Here is a 20,832-nt window from a genome sequence, read left to right on the forward strand (position 1 = left end):
TGGTCTGCAGAAATATATTAGCATGTTTTTAATTTGTAATCAAATTGCAAGGTGAGAATTTCCCTCTAGTGTATAGCAGAGGAAAAAAACAAGATACAAACATTAGTGAATGCACAGCAATTGCACTAATATAGAGCTGTCAGTTACAAGGCATCTTTACCAGAAGGCAGGATACAAAGTGTTCACATTCAGATTGTTTCATTAGAACACTCAACGGTTACAATCATTAGAAGAATATTATTTTCCATGGATGTTTGAGTGAGATCCTTGCAGATCCTTCATGGCTGCATCATCTTTCAGGACCAGAAATAAAAATATAGATTCTCCAGCTCCAAATGCACAGATTCTTAAAACCAGATTGTATATACCAAGCCTTACTCCTCTCCAGCAATAGGAACTTGCAGTCCCAAGAGCACCTGACTGTGTTTGAGCAAATGTGACAAGGAGTCAATCAACAACACAAGAAATACAGCTATAATCAGGAAACCAACAGACAAGGCCTGGCTGCTTTGTGATTAAAAAATGTGCTCTTTCTTCCTACTGACTGTGTACTTAGGCTCCATTTTATTCAGACTCACATGATGCTGTGACACAAAGTTACACATACATGGTTATGGTTCTGCTTCCACAGGTTCATTACGGTACAGGACATGTAGGCTTGTATCCCTTGGCACAGGGAAAAGGCACCAAACAACTTTCAGCTGTAATGGAATTGCTGGCAAGCTTGAGCATACAAGCCCCAGACAGAACAGGAACAGAAGTTTACAAGCTGTCAGAGGTACAGTGAAGGTCACTGTACCATACAGAAATTTCTTTCATCCTCAGACAAGCAATCAAATATGCTTTCCTGAAAAATCCATACAAAGCTATTTCCCAGTGTTTTGGAAACTGCTTGACAGGTGAAAGACTGACAACTTGCTGTTTTCATTGTATGCAAAGTCACTTCTATGAGACACCCAAGATGTCCCAGTTATGTCACTCAAAATGAGTATTCATCTTTGAGTAAGGTGAACTCAGAACCTTAATATGCAAGATAAAGAGGTAAATAAACCTGCTACAAGATGTAGTCAGGAATGAGTCACTAAGGCTAAAGATACTGAAGTGAAAACCAGAGTTATGTTCAAGTTCACAGGGTCTGGAAAGAAACACAAACTAAGACCAATCTCAGTGGCTGCTCTTTCACTTAGATAAGGTTATTTAGTCTTTGATACGTTGTATGGAAAAAATTAGTTCAGCTAACCAAAAAACACTGACAGCAACAGAAAATCCAGACCATGAGTCACATGAGCCTGCACAGTAACAGATCCTTGAGACAAAAGAGCTTTCTATTCATTCCCAAGTAAAGAGTGGTAGTCAGGACAAAGCTGGACAGTGCAGCATAGAAGGGCACCAGGAACAGCATCTGCAAAGGCTGGTTTAGTTTCCCATAGTTGGCATAACCACAGCAGGCTTGGCAACAGTGGCATCTTCCTCTTTCCATTGAGAAATTATAGTTTTCAGCTGTGTATAGAACTGCACTCCCTGGAGGAGAGATACACATATCAGATATCCGGCCTTATGAATTCCTCAGGTCTACACTAGTGGTCTATCAAACAGTTTTTGCTTTATCCAAACAGGATTGAGTTTTCTTCTGTGTAAGCAATTCTTATCAGCCTCTTCTTTTTACCAGTTTCACAAAGATTCTGGTTTTGTGAGAAAGCTTGCTAGTTATTGCTCCCTTCTCAAATATCCCAAAAAAACTTGCATTTTTTTACTTAAGGGAAAAAGAAAGATGAATGGGCTATCTATGATTGTGACATGCATTATGGTGCTGTGATCACTGGCTGGTTTTCAGTTTCCTGGTTGAAATGCCTTCAAAGTCTCCTCACTAATGAGGTCTGATGACCATCTGCCCATTGCCATTCATAACAAGATTTATCACAGTTCAGCCCAATAGGGTACTCTGAATCAGAAAGTTACCTGTTTGCCATAGAAATTGGTGTCCCCTCTGAAAGAAGCACGAGAGCCGGTGAAAGAGAACATGGGCAGAGGTACTGGGATTGGAACGTTGACACCCACCTACACCAAAGGAAAGCTGCCATATTAGTCACAAGAAGTAACAGATTGCAGAGCACTCTCCAAATGCTTCTGCATTTTGTTTTCTTATGTCTAAGGCTGGGTACTGCTGGCTGAGAGGGCAGTGATTACAGCTGAATGGTTAACCACTGTAAATGGTGAGGGCTAGAAGCAACAATCCTAGCTGGAACATACCTGCCCCACATCTACTAAGTGAGAATACTTCCGAGCTGTGGCTCCATTGGTGGTGAAGATTGCAGTTCCATTCCCATAGGGGTTATTGTTCACCATCTCAATGGCATCATCCAAAGTGTCTGCTTCCAGCACCACTAGGACGGGCCCAAAGATTTCCTCCTTATAGCAAGTCATGTTTGGCTGCCAATACAAACAGCAGAAAAAGCAGCTTATATAAAAGATACAATAAAAATATCATGGTAAACAGGATATAAGAAACACACATGCTGTTAGTACTCATGATATTCCTAGGATTACTGATCATACTGCATTGCCACAGGCATCCTTCAGTCCTCCTTACCTCTTCACCATTTCTCATGCCCTGTCCTCTATCTAGTACACAGAAGGCACCACTTTTCATCTCCAGAGTGCTTTCTGCTTTTACTGCCTGCATTACAAGGAGTACTTCATTGACACTGTGCAAGGGAAGGCTGAACCATTTATGGCCTTTCTACCTGGTGATCATTGATTACTGTCTGATTTGGCTAACGCATTTTTCAGCTGACCCTGCAATACACACTTGCAAGCACTGGTTTTGGTCATCTTACCTTGACTTTGGCAAGGATTGTTGGTCCAACAAAATTGCCATTTTCATAACCCTTCACTTTGACATTACGTCCATCCAGGAGAAGGCTGGCACCTTCTTTTACTCCTTTCTCAATCAGACTGCAAACCCGTTCCTTAGCTTGGGGACTGATTAGAGGCCCAAGATCTGCTCCAGGCTGGTCTCCTGTGAAGAGGCAGAGACACCAAGTTTTTAACTCAGACAACTTCCTTTTCATAGGCATCTGCAAGATAACTACACTAGTGGGAAAAATCTGAAAATCATGATGTTTCTGAGACACAGAACACAGATTTGAGACATTGATGAATAGGAACAATAGCCTGCAGCTCTCATAATCAACATGGAATCACCAGAAAGCCAAAATTCAACAACAGATTCTTCTCAGGAAGGAAACTTCTCCCCTTTGTAGCACTTTATTGAATCTAAACAAAATATAATTTCCCTAGAATTAATAACAGTCTAGCTTTTTCAAAGTACTTGTTTCCATTTTTCTTTTTTTATTGTATGCTTACTACAAATTGGAAGGATCTTGAAATGAGGTTGCTATATAAATGGCAGATATGAGTTTAACATAGGATTTAACCTCAAATCTCCAGTTAAAACAAGACTGATCCTGTAAACATTGCATCACAGTCCCACCAGCAGCTGAAAACATATTCCTACCTCCAAGTCTAGGGCCGGGTTTCCCAATCCAGACAATCTGCTAGCTCCTACACATCAAACCAGTGGTGCCAATAGCTCCAAGGGTCACAACACAGTATGGCAGATAAGCTGACCTAAAAAGCTATGGTCGTACAGAAGTGAAGTACCTTGTAAAAATTATCTGTCTGTACCTGCATTTACTCGTAGATTTTTGGCTCTTTCCACAAGCTCTGGTAGCCATTTCTGAGCTTCTCCTACTAGAATTGCTGTAGACAGGGCCATGCAGCGTTGGCCAGCTGCTCCAAAAGCAGCTCCAACCAGCTGGTTCAAGGTGTTCTCTTTATTGGCATCAGGCATCACCACACCATGATTCTTGGCTCCCTGAAAAACAACATACACACAGTTTCCCATTATTAACCACCCCAGACTGCTTCTTCTCTGGCCCTCTGGCAATGATTTCTTATAATAGCTATTATTTTGCTACCAACAGGCTGGCAAGAGAGCAGCCTTATCACTGAGCTATCAGCAGCAAAGTCAGCTTCTGCTGCTGAGTGGTGTGGTCTCTCTTAACATTCACAGGTGACAGAGGTAGTCTATGTGCTCAAGTGTGCTCTGTTCAGAGACATTACCATGTTGGCCTGGACTCTCTTGCCATTCCGGGATCCTCTCTCATAGATGTACTCGCCAGCCTGATTAGATCCCACAAAGCTGATTGCTCTGATATCCGGATGGTCACAAATGAAATTCACAGCTTCAAATAGGAAATAATACATTATGACTGTGGTGCACAAATGCTTCTCTCCATTCCCACCCCCACAGCATTACAACTGTGTAGTTTTCTTCTCATCTAAATTCTTGCCTCTGTGTTTCCCACATCTGAGTTCCCTGAAAGGCTGTTTGTATAACTTTTCACTCACTTCTCAGGACACATACTCCTGCCCTGTCTTCATTCTCCTGGCTCTCTCACATCTCTTCATGCTTTGGGTACCTCCCAGGGTGTCTGAGCAATGCCAAAGTGAAGTTATTGTTCTCTATTTGTATCATCATGTCCTGAAGCTACTTGTGTGCTGTAAAAAATAGCATGTTAGGAGCCAGGATACTGGCATCCACTGTATAGTCAGTGAGGCATTTAATTCTTGTTTACGCTTCCTTGCGAAACCAAGATTATTTATCTACTTATTTCAGTTGCAGTTTAGGTTGCTAAATAGAATTTGAGCACTTACATGCCTTGGGAACTCTGACCCCAATCCCCAAAATTTTATCCACCTTATCTCCTGAAAGGTCTGGTGCAAGGTGACAGAGAATCTCCCACTCACCTTTCAGCTTCATCAATAGAGCTGAAGCATCTGTCCAAACCTATCTAACAGCAGCAGTCTCAGACTGTCCAACTGGTCCCTCCCACTGAGCACACACCACAACACATACACTCGTCATCTCCCAGGAGGGGTTGTTATTACCTTCATGTTGTCCATGGATAATATTCAGGGTCCCATCGGGGGCACCGGCATCCTGAAACAGCTTGGCAAGGAACATCAGTGCTCCTGGTACACGCTCAGATGGTTTCATCAAGAAGGTGTTTCCACAAACCATAGCCATGGGGAACATCCAAAGAGGAATCATGGCTGGGAAGTTGAATGGTGCAATGCCAGCGCACACGCCCAGCGGCAGGCGGTAGGTGTAAGTGTCCATGTCTTTAGTGATGGAGGGCATGGTCTCCCCAAGGATGAGGGATGTCACACTGCAAGCATGTTCAACCACCTCTGCGGCAGAAAGGGCAATACGCTGCTGGATGATCTGTTAACAGGTTAACCCAAACTCCCTTTTCACTACTGCCTTGACCCACCTCTCTCTTCCAGCCTCTTCTCCCACAACTTAAAACTCATTGTGCCCCAGGAAATCCCTCTGCCAGCATTGTGAACAAATTATGAATAGATTCTCTGTTGACCACATTACACATCATGTGAACAAATTATGAATGGATTCTCTCTTGACCACACTACACGTCGTTGTGATAGGTGCACAGACACATCAGCCCCAGTACAAAATGCACAGGTATAGCACTACTGTACCACCTGGGACTCAACCTTAGATGTCTGAGCACAGGTGAGAAGTTTTTATCCCTTTTTAGTAATTTGCAGTCACTCCTAGAAAAAGCTCTAATGACTTGGAAGTGATTTAAAGATACTCTATCTAAGAAAATTCTTCAGTTTAGAGCTACAATTGACACTTTTCTTTGGGTAGGGGACAATGAAGGGATCAACATATACAAAGCAATCAGTTGCTCAAGAGACCTCATCCCTCCCTTCCTGTGGGTTCTCAAACCCCCTTTTTTAACAGCAGGAGCCAGCAGCTTACGGAGGCCTCGGAAAACGTCTCCCTCAGCATCAGCCAGGGTCTTCCCTTGCTCAAAGGTGATGAGTTTGGAAATTTCTTTCTGAAAATGGAAAACACAAAGTTTATGAATGTTAGAAAAGTGCCCACCCATGAAATAGATTGCAAGGATAAAACAGAATTAACAGAGAGTTGAACATCACAATGAATAGACTGAACAGAATCCAGAAAAACCTATGCTGACTGATTTGCTCCTTATAAACAAGAAGCCAATAACACAGGTGACATTTCAGAAAAAATCATCCTAGGATGGCTTGTATTCTAATGCTTTCAGGTATGACACCACATAAAAATCAAAAAAATCCATCAGGGAAACTCAAAAACATAGTAACATACTTGTCTTCATCAACGGACACATGTCCCATCAAGGCTCAAAGTTCCTTCCACGATCTCTTGGTAAAGGGACAAATTCAGAGTAATATTCCCTAAGAAGCACAGCCTCTCTGTTACCATTGGATAGGAGGTGTTTTGCTGTACCTCTCGACAGTGTCTCGGTGCCTCAATCATGGCAACACCTCATCAAGAACTCTGTAAACCCTGAGTCTCTCAATTTAGTTCCTAAAATCAGCTGCAATGCATTCAGCTGTAGCCATCACACACAGCCATGGTGTCTCACCAGATTGTCTTTGATGAGTTGCTGATAGCGCAGAAAGATTTGCTGGCGACTCAAAACAGATGTTTCTGACCAGTTCCAAAAAGCCTTTTTGCAAGAAGCCACAGCTGCCTCCATCTCACTGGCTGTGGCTTTTGGTACACGGCTAACCACCTCATTTGTGGCCTGCAACAGAAAACAAATTGCATCAAAACTCAGCTTTTCCTATCCGTCCCCACCAACCATTCAAGAGTCCTTTCACAGCACACACCTAATATTCTTGTTCTACAAGGAGCTGTACTTCTGAGGGCAGAGCACAAAGGAAATGCCTTCCTTGATTGCACACAAGAGGCCTGGGCTACCACTGGAGTAGTTCTGAAAACCTGCACTCCAAATATATCAAGTTAGGCACTCAGAAAACTACGAATGCAGTGCTGATTTCCAAGATGGAGTTGAAGTGATCTGTCTATCTCGAAACTTTTAGAGAGTATCATGCAAAAGTTTCTGTGGGCTTTAGTCTTTTCCCTCTCCATTGTCTTGGTTCATCTGGCTGTCCCTCTTGCACATTAAATGAGGCAAAATTCCTTTGTGAAAAGCAGTACATGACTGTACATTTGCCATTGATGTTAGCTTACCTCTACCCCTAGGCCAAAGTCCTGTATTTACATACAACCTTAATTCTACAGTATTTTAACTTCAAGCTTGTTGCCAGTTTAACCTCCTTCTAGTGTTCTCTTAAAAATTAAATCTGCTTTGACATGACAAAAATTTCAGATATATCACTAAAAGAGAAACTACTCAAAACAAGAGGAAGAAAATGAAACAAGAACACTGCTTGCTACATAAAGACCAAATGAGCTTCATGAACATGACTTGCTGCTCTGATCATTTCCACAAAGTAAATGAAAATAGAGCTTTACAGAGAAGATTCAGAAACTGCTGTTTAAATGCTTACAAGGGAGTCCAGGAGGATCAGAATTCTGAATGCAACCTCATTTCCATTTGTCTTTGGTGGAGTACATAGACAATACAAGTGCTACTTATCTATTTTGCACTGCACAGCATCCAGCTCTGTGATTATTGTGTCACAGATAGAAGCTCTCTGAAAGGAGAGGAGCTTCAGCTGTCAGGATTTTTCACCTTTTCACTCTGAGAGTAATATCAGCCTCTATCAGGACTTCACATTCAGCTGGCATCAAATCACACTCAATTGATTTCATATACAGGGTGAAAGACACCCTTCAGAAATCTGACATACTCATCACAGAGCCTTTCTATGAAAAAAATATATAACCAGAGCTTCAGCTTCCTTTCTGGAGATCAGGGGCTTACTATGTGAGGGAGATAAAGGTAATAGTAACTTATTCTGAGACTGACATTTCATGTGAAAAGGAAACTGAGAAGCCATAGTCTGCCTTAAGCTCCAAGTCTAAACCTTTCTCAAGAAATATATGTATGTTTTTATTCTGCCACATCCCTGAAGAGAGGCACAGACCTTTGTTTCACAGTGATCACTATTTATATAAGCTGAGACAATTTCACGTACCGGGTTGTGGATGTCAATCCATTCAGAAGTTTTGGACTCAATAAACTTCCCATCAATGAAGAGTTTGGTTGTTGGCTGTGGAGGGCAAAACACTGCACAGTGAGTTATTTTTGTCTCAACGTGCCCAAATACCAGTGTGCCATATTACATGCAAGCCTTCATCATTAACTGCTATGTGAACCACTGGAGTCTGGATCCAGTCTTCACAGCAAGACCCAGGTAATGCTCTCTGCCCCATTTTGCTCTCACTTTACACCAAAATGGCCAAAATTCTTTCTAAAAGCAGTTATACAAAAAAAATACATTGCTGTGCTTATGTTCAGAATTGTTTCAATCTATTTAATCAAAACCTGAAAAACTGCAACTCCTAAATGTTCTGAAGAAAGAGTTAATAATTCACTTCATGGGAATTCCGTGAAGCCAGTGCAGACTGTACCACTGTCCCATGTGCCTCCTTCCCATCAAGCCACTAAGCACGTTCATCTTTCCAGTTTATAGCTTCAAGCAGAAAATTGGACTTTCCCCAGCCCCTGTTTGGTCTTGCAACTAAGAGCAAGAAACCTGTGTCTGTGGACTGTCCTGGCTGGCAGCACAGAAAACAGAACTCTCCCACTCAGATGAAGAGGAGGGACAAGGAAAGTTTGGAATAAGAAGTTCAGACAAACATTGAAGAGAACAGAAAGCAGAGGTAAAAGCTGTAATTAGCATTAGATAGGCAAAAAAACCTGTACCATGCAGGAAAACAAATTGTGACTATATACATTAAGAAACTAGAAAAGAGGAGTTGACATTGGGACGTAAGGAGAGAACTAGGAGAAAGAAAGAACCAGTTAACCAGTTAATCATGACATATATCCATGACTTGGGGATAACAGGTAAGAGAAAGAGGAAATGTATCCTCTATATTAATTACAGAAATGGGACAGATCAACAGAACTGGGATATAAACTCACATATATCAGAAAATTGAAGAAATTATGATGTGGAATTATGAAAGGGAGATGAGGACTTGGATGCTATCCAAAGTGTAATGAAGAGAAAGAGATCAGAGGAAGAATCAGGAATATAAATGGTATTGGGTGGACAAGTAATGACAGTGAAAAGTGGATGAAAATTAAAAAAAAGTAAGCAGCAATGTTAGTTGGAATAAATTGAGAGAGCTTTGAGATGAGAAAGCTAGGATCAGAAGTATAAAATAAGCCTCTTAATGGACAAGCAAAACCAAATGATTTGGAAAGCACCACTAGAAGATAATTAAAATGAAAAAGTTGCAGATGATTATGTAGCTGGAATCACACTTGGAGAAGAGAGGCAGAAATCTGTGCCTATGAAAACACAATCTCCTCTGGAACCTGGAAGGAAACACAGGAAATCCGAGTCCCTTGACCGAGTTTCCTGACTGTCAGAAAAGCTGCTGGTCTAAAGAATGACAAACTCCTACGGCTGTCAATCACTCCATTAGCCTCAGTGAGCCTAATGCAATGGAGCTGCAAACTCCAGACCACACAGACTTCAGTGCGATGGAGTTAGTGTTTTTTTCAAATTGCTTAAAAAGGGTATCTCAAACATTGCACACGCAATAGAAAATACTTTAAGCAAGCCAGGAAATGGTGAATTAAAATTAACTGCACTTTTTCTATAAGATTGCCACCTTTTTTTAATGTAGAGAATGCACCTGCTGTGGAAACATGGATGGTAGTAAAGCAGACTGCTTGTGGAATCCTGGTCTGGAGCTCGGAGAGTGTGCAGCCATGCACAGCGGAGGTAAAAAGGCAGTACAACAGCTAAAGCTGTTTGATAGTTTCATAGATAGAAGGAAACCAGATCCTCTCTCTGTCGCAAACAGATGCACGAGGCCAGCCCAGAGCCACCAGGCGCAACGCGAGGTGACGGGCGGCCAGCGCTCAGCTCCGAACTCTCACAAATCGGACACGGAACTTTTTTCCGTCCGTCCTCTCGAGCACGGGGGCAGTGCCGATGTTTGTTCCACCGGGGTTCCAGTCGAGCCGGCGGGAACGGCCTCAGCAGAGCAGACCTGAGGGCAGCGTCCGGCGGGCGGCGGCGCCCGGGGCTCTCCCGCGCCTCCCTCCCCCGCCCACCGGCTCCGCTCCGCGGGACGGGCACTCACCACCGAGGAAGAGAACGACGCGGCGACCGAGGTGATCCAGGGGGCACCGGCTGTCCGCGGCAGCTGGACGGGGGGAAGCACAGACCACCTCAGGGCGGGTCAGGCAGCACCTCCCCCCGACTCCCTTCGGCTGCTCCCCGCCCGGGACCGGCCCCCCGATGGGGTCCCGGGGCCAGGTGAGCCACGACCCCCCTGCGCCCCCCGAGCCTCCGCGGGCCGGGGCAGGCCGCCTCACCCTGAGCGCCACGCGGCGCCGCCCGCCCCACGCTCCGCGCGCCGCCGCCGCCATCCCGGCCGAGGGTCCCTGCTCCTGGCCCCCGGCGGCGCCCCCCGCCCCGCCTCGGGTCCCGCCCCCGCACGGCCCGCGGCCAATCGCCGCCAGCAGTCGCTCTGGCCACGCCTCCCGCGGCCCCCGCCCCCCGTACCGGGCCGCCGATTGGCGGAGGGGGCCGAGCCGCCCTCCGAGCGTCACGGCCCGGCCCCGCCCGGCCCAGCGCCGCCCCGCGGCGGCCGCGAGAGCGGCACGTGGGGCTCGGGGGCGGGGTTTGTTTTCCGCTCCCGCTCGGCCGCGCCGCGAGGGTGGTCACGTGGGGCGCGCGCCATGGCGGCTCCGGCGGACGGTGAGGCGGGGGGGCCGGGCGGCACCGCCGCTGCTGCCCCGCGCCGCTCCCCGCCCGCCCGCCGCTCACCTCCTCTCTGTTGCAGGCGCCGACCTGGAGGCCTCGCTGCTGAGCTTCGAGAAGCTGGACCGCGCCTCCCCAGACCTGTGGCCCGAGCAGCGTAAGTCCGGCGGGCCCGCGGCCCCGGGTCTGACAGCTCCGGGTGGGGTGGGCAGAGGCAGACCGGGCCGGGCCGCCTTGCGGCAGCTGCACGGGCCGGGCTGGGCCCGCCGGGGCCCGGCGGGGTGACGGTGCTGCCCGCACAGGCGCTCACCCCCCGCCAACCTCCGCTTTCTCTCCCCAGTGCCCGGCGTTGCCGAGTTCGCCGCCTCCTTCAAAAGCGTGAGTGAGCGCTGCTTTGCCTGTCGCGTTTCCTCCTTCCGTGTAATGGTAGATCTGCAGGTTCTCCTGCGGGCCTTACATCTTCTATGAACCGTATCTCAGTGATAAGTCCAGTATATGCTACAATGTACCTTTTGGTTTGAATGTATCTTTTATATATGTGTTTCCTTTTTATACCTTATGTGTATACACTGTGTATGAGGATTATACTTTGGAAGCAATAAAGGGTTTTAAACTTTAGAAAATCCTATTTTTCGTACTGATTTTTGGCTTGTGGGTGGTGGTATGCTGTTTTTAACTCTAAAATGCCCAGGTAAAAACATAGAAATATTTCTGTGGAGCACACTCTCATATTTTTGCTGTTGGTATAACTAGTTTTCAATACAGATTGTACTTCATTGTATAATTCTAAGAATGGACTCTTCTGAATATGAACTTCTATTTTTTTCAAAACAGCCCATTACAAGTTCTCCTCCCAAGTGGATGGCTGAATTAGAAAATGATGATATTGATATGTTGAAGGGTGAGTATGAATATTGTGGGCAGGAATTGATGTTGCCAAAGCAGATGGGAATTCAGTTCTTACTTAAGAGGCTTAAAACACTTGTTCTTTAAATGTCCTGGTGGTGGTCCTATGACCTGAGATCTCTAGCCATCATATTTGCAGAATCTCCAGCACAGAAGTCTCTTTATCTTGTTAATGATAGACATTTTCACTCAACCAGTTATTTCCAAGAGCCTATCCAGATGTCAGTGGCAGGCTGATTTTTCAAAACAAGCAGTGTAACATTGTGCATGTTTCAGTCATCTCCCTTAGCCTTTTTTATCACTGTATAAATATAATGAGCATCTCCTGCATTTTGAGAAGTAGCATGCATTTTTTGGCAGGGCTTGGCTGATCAGTTGGTGAGTAGCTTAGACTTGTTGATTGACTTGTTCAGAGGTGCTCTACATGTGCGTGTTCCCTCACAAATCCAGGAGCTCCAAAGCAATGGTGAGGCTGCATGGGCAAGTTACAGCAGGATTGGCTAGCATGTACACTTGCTGCATGTTGCAGCTGTTAGTTTGCAGTAAACATCCTTCAGCGTGCTCTGCCTGTCATGGATTCTGGATGGTGATGTGTGATTGTGTCACGGTGACATGTCATGGCTGCAGAGTGAAAGTGAGATGATTTAACTCTGACTTGCTCCAAGAAATGTGCTTGAACTCATGTTATTAATGCAAAATAAGTCCATTCCCTTGCATACTTTTATATAGCTTGTTCATGTTGCAACGTGAACTTACAGGAACTTCCAAAGTATGGGTCAAATTACTCTTTGCAATGGTGGCAGATGAAAGCATGAACTGAAGTCATGGCTTTTTCCTTATGTTAAAATCAGCAGTGGAGTCAGCTTGAATTTTGAGCATACACTGTTCACTGAAACAGATCCTGACAGAAGTATGGCTTGAAAGTGCTCTCTGAACTGCTACTGGAGGACTATAGACAGTGTTAAAATTCACCTTTTTCTCTCTTCTTAAGAGTTGGGGAGCCTTACTACAGCTAATCTGATGGAAAAAGTTCGTGGTCTGCAGAACCTGGCTTATCAACTGGGACTGGATGAATGTAAGTGCTGTACACAGATATGACTGACTGCATTCCAGATCTTTCCACTAAAGCTTGTACATTGGTAGCTGGAAAAGTGTGTTGGCAGATTTGGCAGGTGTTTGACAGTGACCTTCTGCAGCAGGATGAGAGAATGTGTTTACATCTCCAACTTACAACCTACCTGCACGGGGGAAAACATGTATGTCAGTCTGGTGTTACCCTGTGGCACGGAGACTTCTGTTCCTCAGTTAACATTGTCTTACATAAATCGGGTCACTTTGCTTAATTTCCCACATAGATACTAAAGGTATTTCTCAGAATACTGTGGCAGTACTTCTCTCAAATTCCGTGCACTGCCTCCACAGGGAAACTTGCACTTGTGTATAGGATTCTCCTGTCACTTTGCTGTTCATACTGTTTTCTGCTTCAGTAGCTCTTACTTTTTTTCTACACTCAGTTGTGGCGGGCAGTGATGTCCTTGAGGAATAAAGATGACTTTCATCCCAATTACAAACAGCCAACTCTTACTGTGGTTTTTTGAAGAAAGAGCTCCTTTCATTGTCTCATTTAGGACTCTTGTTAACTGGTTGATACAGTTTTGAGAATTTCAAGAGTATTGTGGAGTTGTTTTTAATGCTACCCATACATACCGACACGTTTATTTTTTTTCCATTTAGTTATGCTCTAACTAGACCCTGATTGTCATTACTCTTGGGCTACACAAAGCACCAAAAGTTTCAAGTCTTTCACCTTCCTTTCAGTGGGTAACACAACTTAGTAATAAACCTTTAGAGTCTTTCTGACTGCAAACACAGGATAGCCTAATATTCTTAATAACAAATTATTAAGCATGCTTTAACATACTTCAAGTTTATTTTACTTACAGTGCTAACATCTGTTAAGAATGTGTAAAGCATTTGGTGGAGTAGAAGTTAAAGTATAACTGTAAAACTGAGTCAAATGCAAAGACTGGCTGATGATTGGCTTTCTCAGTTAAGTTGTAGGTTCTGATGTCAGACAGTGTTGTTCTGCTAAGTGGACTTTAGCAGAGCCTGAGTTGCAGTAAAGCTAGGGAGGTGTTTGTTTCCTTATTGCATGTGTGATATTTGTTGCATGTGGTTCCATTTATTTTTACTGAGAACAAGTGCATACATAAAGAAGACAAAGTGGGTAAAAACTGAAACATGAGGCTCAACAGTTATAACAGTCTTGAATTTTCAACCTTTGTGAAAGGTTTCCTTGCTTGTAACTTCTTGTCACTGAAGGCAGTTTTCCTTTACTGTAATCTGTTGAATATTTTGTGTGTTGTAATATACATTTATCTTTGGAAAATTTTTACCAAAAATTAGTTGTGGAATTTGAACAGAAGCTGCTCAGGACTGTTTTTCCTAATACTATCTCTAGGTTATTTTGTCTTAGAAAATAACAGACTTAGATAAGTGAGAGAACAAGAAAAAAATCCAAAAGATCTGTTCATTAAAGTTAAGGGACTTAACTTTAATGGTTTAGTGGTTTGGTCTCAGACGTATATAATTTAGTTATATCTCTGTACTGAAATTTACTAGTCCCCTCTTGGCTTGGCTGGTTCGTTGAAGCGGGCTGTCACAAGCAGCGCAAATCCCGCTGCTGACCAGTCTCCTCTAGATGGCAGCATGAGGCCTCCCGCAGAAGTGTTGCTTCTTTTTTTATAAAACTCTGACATTTCCGTTATGGTTTGAAGCCGTTATTCCCAAGATTGTTTTGTGTGACATATTTTCTTTTCAGAATGTGCACTGTCTTTTTTTTATGGTATTTTCAAGTGTTTCATCAGCAGTGAGGTTGAAAGACAATTCTGCTTCATTGTATTAGCAACTTACTTTTTCTTCCAACTCTCCTCTTCTAGATCCCACCTCAGATCCTTCATATTTTCAAAGACTTTTATTTTCATCCAAGTTATTAATTATGTACTGTGCAGGACCAGGGAGATTCCTGCAGCACTCCATGAAAAAAGTATCTCTTGAGTGGCATTGCAATCACGTTGTGAGATCTGTTATTGTTATACCCAGTTCACAACATACTTTACAGTGATTTTGCATTAGAATTCATTAGGCAAAGTGCTGTGGGACTGGGTACCTTTTGAAAAGTTTATTTATTGAGGTACTATTGCAACATTAGCATTGAAATCTGAATAATTGATTTGGCATTATGTAGTTTGATAAATGAATAATTCCTGAGTTACATGCCTTGTTTCTTGAATTCATATGAACTGTCTTACTATTTTGCATGTGTAAGTGGACTTCCTTGACAAGTTTGGAACAGATATATTGAATGTTTTGTCCATCTTGATGGGACATCTGCATGGCTTTCATCTAGGAACAGTTGAATACCGTAATCTGAATCCCACATTTTTATTATCTACAATCCCAGCTGTCCCAACTTTTTGCCATGGATTTCTCAGTTCCTCTTTGGTTCTGTGCTTTTCACAGGTTTCCTTTCTCTACAACTAACTTCCTCCCTTCTTTTTCCCATAGGGGCTTACCTTTACTTTCTGTACCCTGTCTAGTTTGTTGACTGCCCCATGGCTTCTGTGAATCAATTTAATTTATCAACATATAATCTAGTTTTTCTTTCCAGTTTGTCCTACCACTTTCTTCCTGGCATGCTGGTTGGTGGATTCTTGCTCAAAATATTCCTTGCAGAATATTCTTCCCTTCCTTAGCACAGGATTCACGTCAAAATATAGCTTTTCCTTGAATGAAGCAGGATTTTTGTAGCATGAACCATTTAAAAGAAAATTTTACTTTCCTCTTTAAGGACAGGCTTGGGTCTCTTTTGTGTATTTATTCTTTGTTAAAAGGTGATTCTGGAGTTTTCTAGAAGCTTCCAGGCTCAGGTCTTTGTATCAAGAAAACCTTTTAAAAATAAATTGTTTTTCAGCACTTCTGAGGTTTCAGCTTGTGTTTCCTTGTCTGCTTTTTAAGCTCTGTAAAATCCTACCTCATCATTTTGCTTGTAGCTGTCTTTCTCTTTTTGCTTTGGTTCTCAGAATCAGAGAAACATTTAGGCTGGAAAAGACCTTCAAAATTATGAATTCCAACCTTCTCACATTAGAGCTTCTACTTCCCTTTGGTTAATTAATTATTTTATTGGTTAGAATAACCAAAACCATTTTTAGTATTCAAAGTCCTGCTTTGTGTCAGTTTTACTGTTCCCCTTCATGTGGGTATTTTAAGGGAGAAGGAATTGGGCTCAATTAATACACTGACTTTCAGTTGTTCATACAGTTAGGGTGACTTTGGGAGGCATAGTAGCTCTTCTGAATGTGAGCTGCAGCCACTCAGTGAGTCTCATTTCTGAGTTTGGGGAAGAAAAAAGATATAAAAGTCTTGTTATGAACTTTTTTCCTCCCCTCTGTGTCCCTTATTTTTTCCACTTGCATGCTCTGCTTGGAGTGAAGTAGTGAGCACTGCAGAATGAGCAGACCCCAGCTAATGTGGCAAGCAAGAGGGAAATAATTCTTCCTTGAGAACACAGTCACAGACCCTGACTCAATATTTGTGGCCCACAAAGCAGCAAGTTTCAAAACACTTAATGTAAATAACTGCAAATTTAGGTTGGAAGCTCTGTTTTTCCACTGTATGACCCATTGCACCTTTTGGAGTATCTGAATCAAGGCTGACTTCAGAAGAATTTTGAAGTTTTGGTTTCATGAACTGGCAACTCTGAAAAGTCCATGCATTTAAAGATATGTCCAGTTATCCTTTGGGATATATGTATACAGAGAGATGTATCTGAGAACTACATACACAGAGGAAAATGCTTTTCTTATTAAAAAAAAAACTTAAGGTTGTTTTTTTTTTTTAACTTTAGAAAAAAATTTACTTATAAAAGTAAAAGATATGTAGGATGGGAGAATGGGAAAGGCACTCTGTCATTGAAGGAATGTGGTTGTCCAGGGACTTTTTGAAGGCCCTGCTGTTGTTTCATGTGAATCTCTGATATTTTTCAGATAACACCTGCTGTGCTGGTTCAGAAGTCCTGAAATGTAGATATGGGTAGCTGGTATCACAGCCATGTTTATAAAATCTCACTGCTGCCAGAATGGTTATTTAGCCACTATGGTATCACAGTGCAGCTCCAGTGATACTGTCAGTGCAGGACTTCTGCAAGGCCTGTTCTTCTTAAACTCCAATATCTTTGTGAGGGTAATGGTGCCTAGGTGCTGTGTGTGCCTTAAATATTAGAAAATGTGGGATAACTGACCAAACACATATGAATATCATTTATAATTTCCTTGTCAGTGATTTTTGCTAGTCTAATCTCTTGTGGTAGGTTAAATTTTTATTTGCAGTTGAAGGTAGTTTGTGATGTTCTTGCTGTAAAATTAGGAATGACTGTATTATCCAATGTCAAATCTTCATACTCTTGAAAGAGTAATGAGACAGTTCCCAAATATGCTCAACCAAGTCTCTTTATTTACAGTTTCCCATGCACCCTGGCTTTCACTAGGTTCTAGCAACTTTGCTCCTATTTTCTTTGTAACGCTTATTTATTTTCCATATATGTTCAAGCAAATTAAAAAGAAGGGTGCAGTTGAAGAGCTGTTTATTCAAGGGCCCACACATTAGACCTGGATGACCTGTGAGATTGCAGGTGAACAGCAAAAGGTTGGTCATCTTGTAGCACCAAACTGACAGAGGAAAAGCCAGTCCGGCTTAGTCAGTCAGTGATCATTTTCTTTAATATGGAGAATAAGTAAATGGCTAGGGGTTTTTGGCCTGGAGAGACACAGCTGATGTAGTATGTTGAAAAGATCTGTAAAATATTAATGCAGAGAAAGTGTGAATAGGGGATGATAGTATGGGAGCCAGAGAGAATAAAAGAGTGTGTTGGGACAGACATGAGGAGATACTTGTGTTGTGCATTGAAGTCAGAACACATCGCCAGTGGAGCTTGTGGTTGTGGAGTTTCTCACTCAGTAATGAGAAAAATGATTGGAAGATAAATCCTTCCAGCATGTCTGACTGCCGAGGAGTCCCCAGTGCCTTGGGCATCTTGGAGATGCAGAAAGCTTAGAGAGAGATTACTATGCAGGTACAGCTGTGTGCCTCCCTGCACTTACACTCTTCTATAGATGTTTGCCATTGGCATGTCAGTCAGGGTGGTGGGTTGGAAGGAGCTTTTGTTTGACAATGGATATTTTCATTTATTTATTTTAGTAATAGGCTAAACTACCTGTTAGTTAAGCAACCACTACCAGAAGTCTTTGAGGGTTCCCTGTAATGGAGGGGCTCTTCCAGAGACAGCAAGAGATGGATGGGCACATGAATGAGGAACAACTACCTTGCTCTCAAGTTAAGCTGTCATTAGGTTTGAATTGTAGTCCTATGCAGCCTCAGCAGCCTCTGAAATTTCTGGAAAATCATAAAGGAGTCCTACTGAATTCCAAGCTATGTACAGACCACCACTTTTCCTTAGATTGGTAGTCTTCAGTTTTTCATTTTTCTTTTCAGATAAATGATCTCTTTTTTCTATTGTGATCTCTTGCCTGCAAGTTCAGCTTTTTTGCAGGTTTGGAGGGGCAGGGCAGTTAATCAGGGTTTAACTGTAGCATTTTTTGGGCATACACCCTTAGTTCTGTCAGTGATCCTTGCAGGCTACTGTCATTGAGTTTTGGATGGTGTTTAATTTTTTTTACTTCTTTTTGATGCTGGTCATAGGTAGGATATGTTTAAATTGGGCTCCATCCTTGGTGGACTGAATTTACCAAACTAGGAGGCAAGGCATGACAGTTGCTACACTTGAACTTTGTATATACAAAGTTGCTGAATTAGAATCAAAATAAGGAAATTAGGAAAGATAATGTATCCTTTTACTGAAATACCTTTTTCCTTTTGTGTAATGGATTGGCTTGCCTGGGAGTGTCACCGTGTAGCATGAACATGCAGACTTTTAGGCTCCATGCAAAACACCTGGCCTTTGTACCCAAACAAGCTTCTATCAATGATGTAATTAATCAGATAAAAATATTTTCTGATCATAACCACTTTTTCTTTAGTTCTGGCAACACAGAGACTTTTTAAGCTCAGAAGTCTTACTTTGCATTTGTGAGCATGGCTTTACTTCTGCATTACAGTTGCCTGGTGCTCTTTCTGGTGTGTATGTACAGTTGTTTGCAACAAAATGTTTCAGGTTCTTACATTTGTAGGAAACCAACATATGAACAGATATGTAAGTGAAGGATGCTTTAAAATGTCCTATGACATCTTCTGAAATCTCTTGTTGGTCCATTTTAGTAAAAGCTGTACGTCCACTCTGTAGTCTGGAGAATTGCTTGGAAAAGTGAATTGGACTCTTGTGGTTCCTTACTTGTCAAAATGAGATTTTGAAACTGGGGAAGAGCTGACTCGTTCTATAACATGAACTTTTCCCCTATTTTCTTGGGGAAATAAGACTGTCTAAAGTGTTGTGGTGGAGGTGGAGAAGAGAACTGCCTTTTGGAGAGGCAAGAAAGAAATGAAGTGAAAGAGTAGCCTGTGATTTGGATCTACATCCCACAGCAGTCCCAGTGCCAGTTATTATAAAGATATAGCAGTGTTTTTACCACCTTGGCTGCTGACAAAAGAGTGAGGAAGATGCTTTTTCTTTGTTAAAAGTGGCATCTCCAGAAGTACTGTGCTTCTAGCACTTGTGTGCTTGTATTAATCTGAAACATCATGGAAGAAAATATGTTTTGGATTGCCAACATTGTTCTAAATATGTTGGGCTTGGAAGAGAACAATGTCTGCCAAGTCTAGTGCTTGTTATGTTCTTAAACAAAATTTTGTTTATGTGCAAGATGAACTGTCCTGCATAAAAAGAAGCAGTTTGAGGTGTGTGTGCTTCAGTTATTTCTGCTCTGCTTAGAATTTTCTTTGTAGCAAGTATTTTTTTTCTTGGTTAGTTTTCTGCATTGCCTGCCTTGCTGAGTGAATCTTCATCATGTTTCAGTTTTGCTTGAAAGCATATTTCTCACTTATTTTGTTATTTAGTACTGTGTTTGGCAAGGACTTTATGTGAAATAGTATACTTAGTGTGCTTCAAAGCTCGAAGGCAGAGTTTTACATCTGCACAACAAAATTACAACAAAATTATGCTTTTGGACACGGGATTTCTGCAGTACACAGTTAGCTCGAGGTGTTACTTAGAATTAGTAGACTTCTCCCATAGAATGTGTCACATTTTGGATGGTTCATTTTTGGGTTAGGAGATGATCACAGAGAATTTCAGGAGCTCACAATCAGCTGAAATGGTTGGTGTAGTTTTTCACAGTAGGAAAAATATAGAGGCTGTTTTCAGTTTACATTCATAGTAATTCTTGGGCCTTATTTGATTGTTTCAGAGAGGTGAAAAGAACACCTAAATTGTGTGTTAAGATGTTTATATAGCTTGTCACCACAATATCCAAGGTGCTATGATTTCCATGTGAAACCTTGGCCTTTCTCCTGGCTCTTTTTACACTCTCCTCCCATACTGTAGATCTACTGCTTCATTTTAATGCACATCGCTGTGGTGAGAGATACTCTGCATCTGCAGAGGGACAAGGAAATCACCTTTCCTTATACTGTTTGCTGGGTGGCTTATTTACAGGCAGGATTTTTCAGGGGCACCTCCTGTTGGAAGAGAGAGACATCAGAATGCCAGCTTGAAATTGCAATTCATACATGCTCTGTGAATTGGCTAATTCTGACATGTAGGTAGTTAAGAAATTATTACAGTCAGAGGAGTCACGACCTCAACTTTTCATCATCTCCATTGGCTTGTGCCCCAGTTTGGAAGTGAAGGAGGCATAGGAAGTTTTAATTGTACCTGTGTGATTTATCCCCAGTCAGCTCTTTAATTTCTTCTGGCTGTCTGAGGTTTCCGACACGCTGTAAATTTCTCCAACTTTTTCATTATCTGCAATTTCTTTATGACTCATGAATCGGAGTGGAGAGAGAGTGTGGATTTACAGCAGAGATAAACATGTCCATAAAGTCTGTATCTGTGTCAGTAATTGTACTGCTGTCAGTGACTGTCCTGTTTTACAGGTCTCTCTTGGGAGAGGAACACGCTTTGCTACCAGTGTCAGAGAA

General features: G+C 42.5%; 2 protein-coding genes across 8 annotated transcripts in view; one reads left to right on the forward strand and one right to left on the reverse strand.

The window, feature by feature from the left end:
- Window positions 1-13: 13 nt before the first annotated feature.
- On the reverse strand, window positions 14-10,442 carry ALDH6A1 (aldehyde dehydrogenase 6 family member A1). The gene is made up of 12 exons (XM_041472111.1): window positions 10,389-10,442; window positions 10,154-10,216; window positions 8,026-8,100; window positions 6,504-6,665; window positions 5,852-5,930; window positions 4,954-5,256; window positions 4,126-4,247; window positions 3,688-3,877; window positions 2,838-3,019; window positions 2,251-2,430; window positions 1,960-2,058; window positions 14-1,521 (listed from the first exon to the last, which is right to left on the reverse strand). The coding sequence occupies exons 1-12, from the start codon at window positions 10,440-10,442 to the stop codon at window positions 1,417-1,419; spliced, it is 1,614 nt and encodes a 537-aa protein (XP_041328045.1). The 3' UTR covers window positions 14-1,416.
- A 228-nt stretch (window positions 10,443-10,670) lies between these two features.
- The window catches only part of LIN52 (lin-52 DREAM MuvB core complex component), a 43,158-nt gene continuing 32,996 nt past the window's right edge, over window positions 10,671-20,832 (forward strand). For 5 of the 7 annotated variants that reach the window (XM_041472116.1, XM_041472115.1, XM_041472114.1 and 2 more), the window contains exons 1-5: window positions 10,671-10,773; window positions 10,859-10,933; window positions 11,117-11,154; window positions 11,611-11,677; window positions 12,674-12,757. In XM_041472116.1, coding sequence (XP_041328050.1) covers window positions 10,755-10,773; window positions 10,859-10,933; window positions 11,117-11,154; window positions 11,611-11,677; window positions 12,674-12,757 — 283 coding nt within the window. In that variant the 5' untranslated portion in view covers window positions 10,671-10,754. Of the gene's footprint in view, window positions 10,774-10,858; window positions 10,934-11,116; window positions 11,155-11,610; window positions 11,678-12,673; window positions 12,758-14,621; window positions 15,648-20,832 lie in introns of those variants that run through there. The other 2 variants (XM_041472113.1, XM_041472112.1) reach the window with 2 other exon arrangements.

The sequence above is a fragment of the Pyrgilauda ruficollis genome, unplaced genomic scaffold, assembly GCF_017590135.1.
Source record: "Pyrgilauda ruficollis isolate IOZ18807 unplaced genomic scaffold, ASM1759013v1 scaffold28, whole genome shotgun sequence".
NCBI lineage: Eukaryota > Metazoa > Chordata > Aves > Passeriformes > Passeridae > Pyrgilauda > Pyrgilauda ruficollis.

Coding starts and splice junctions, on each gene's coding strand:
- ALDH6A1 (XM_041472111.1), bottom strand. CDS start 10,442: ATGGCGGCGGCGGCGCGCGGAGCGTGGGGCGGGCGGCGCCGCGTGGCG. Junction 8,101..10,153: donor CGTCGTTCTCTTCCTCGGTG/GTGAGTGCCCGT, acceptor TGCCCTCCACAG/CCAACAACCAAACTCTTCAT. Junction 2,431..2,837: donor CAATCCTTGCCAAAGTCAAG/GTAAGATGACCA, acceptor TTGTATTGGCAG/CCAAACATGACTTGCTATAA.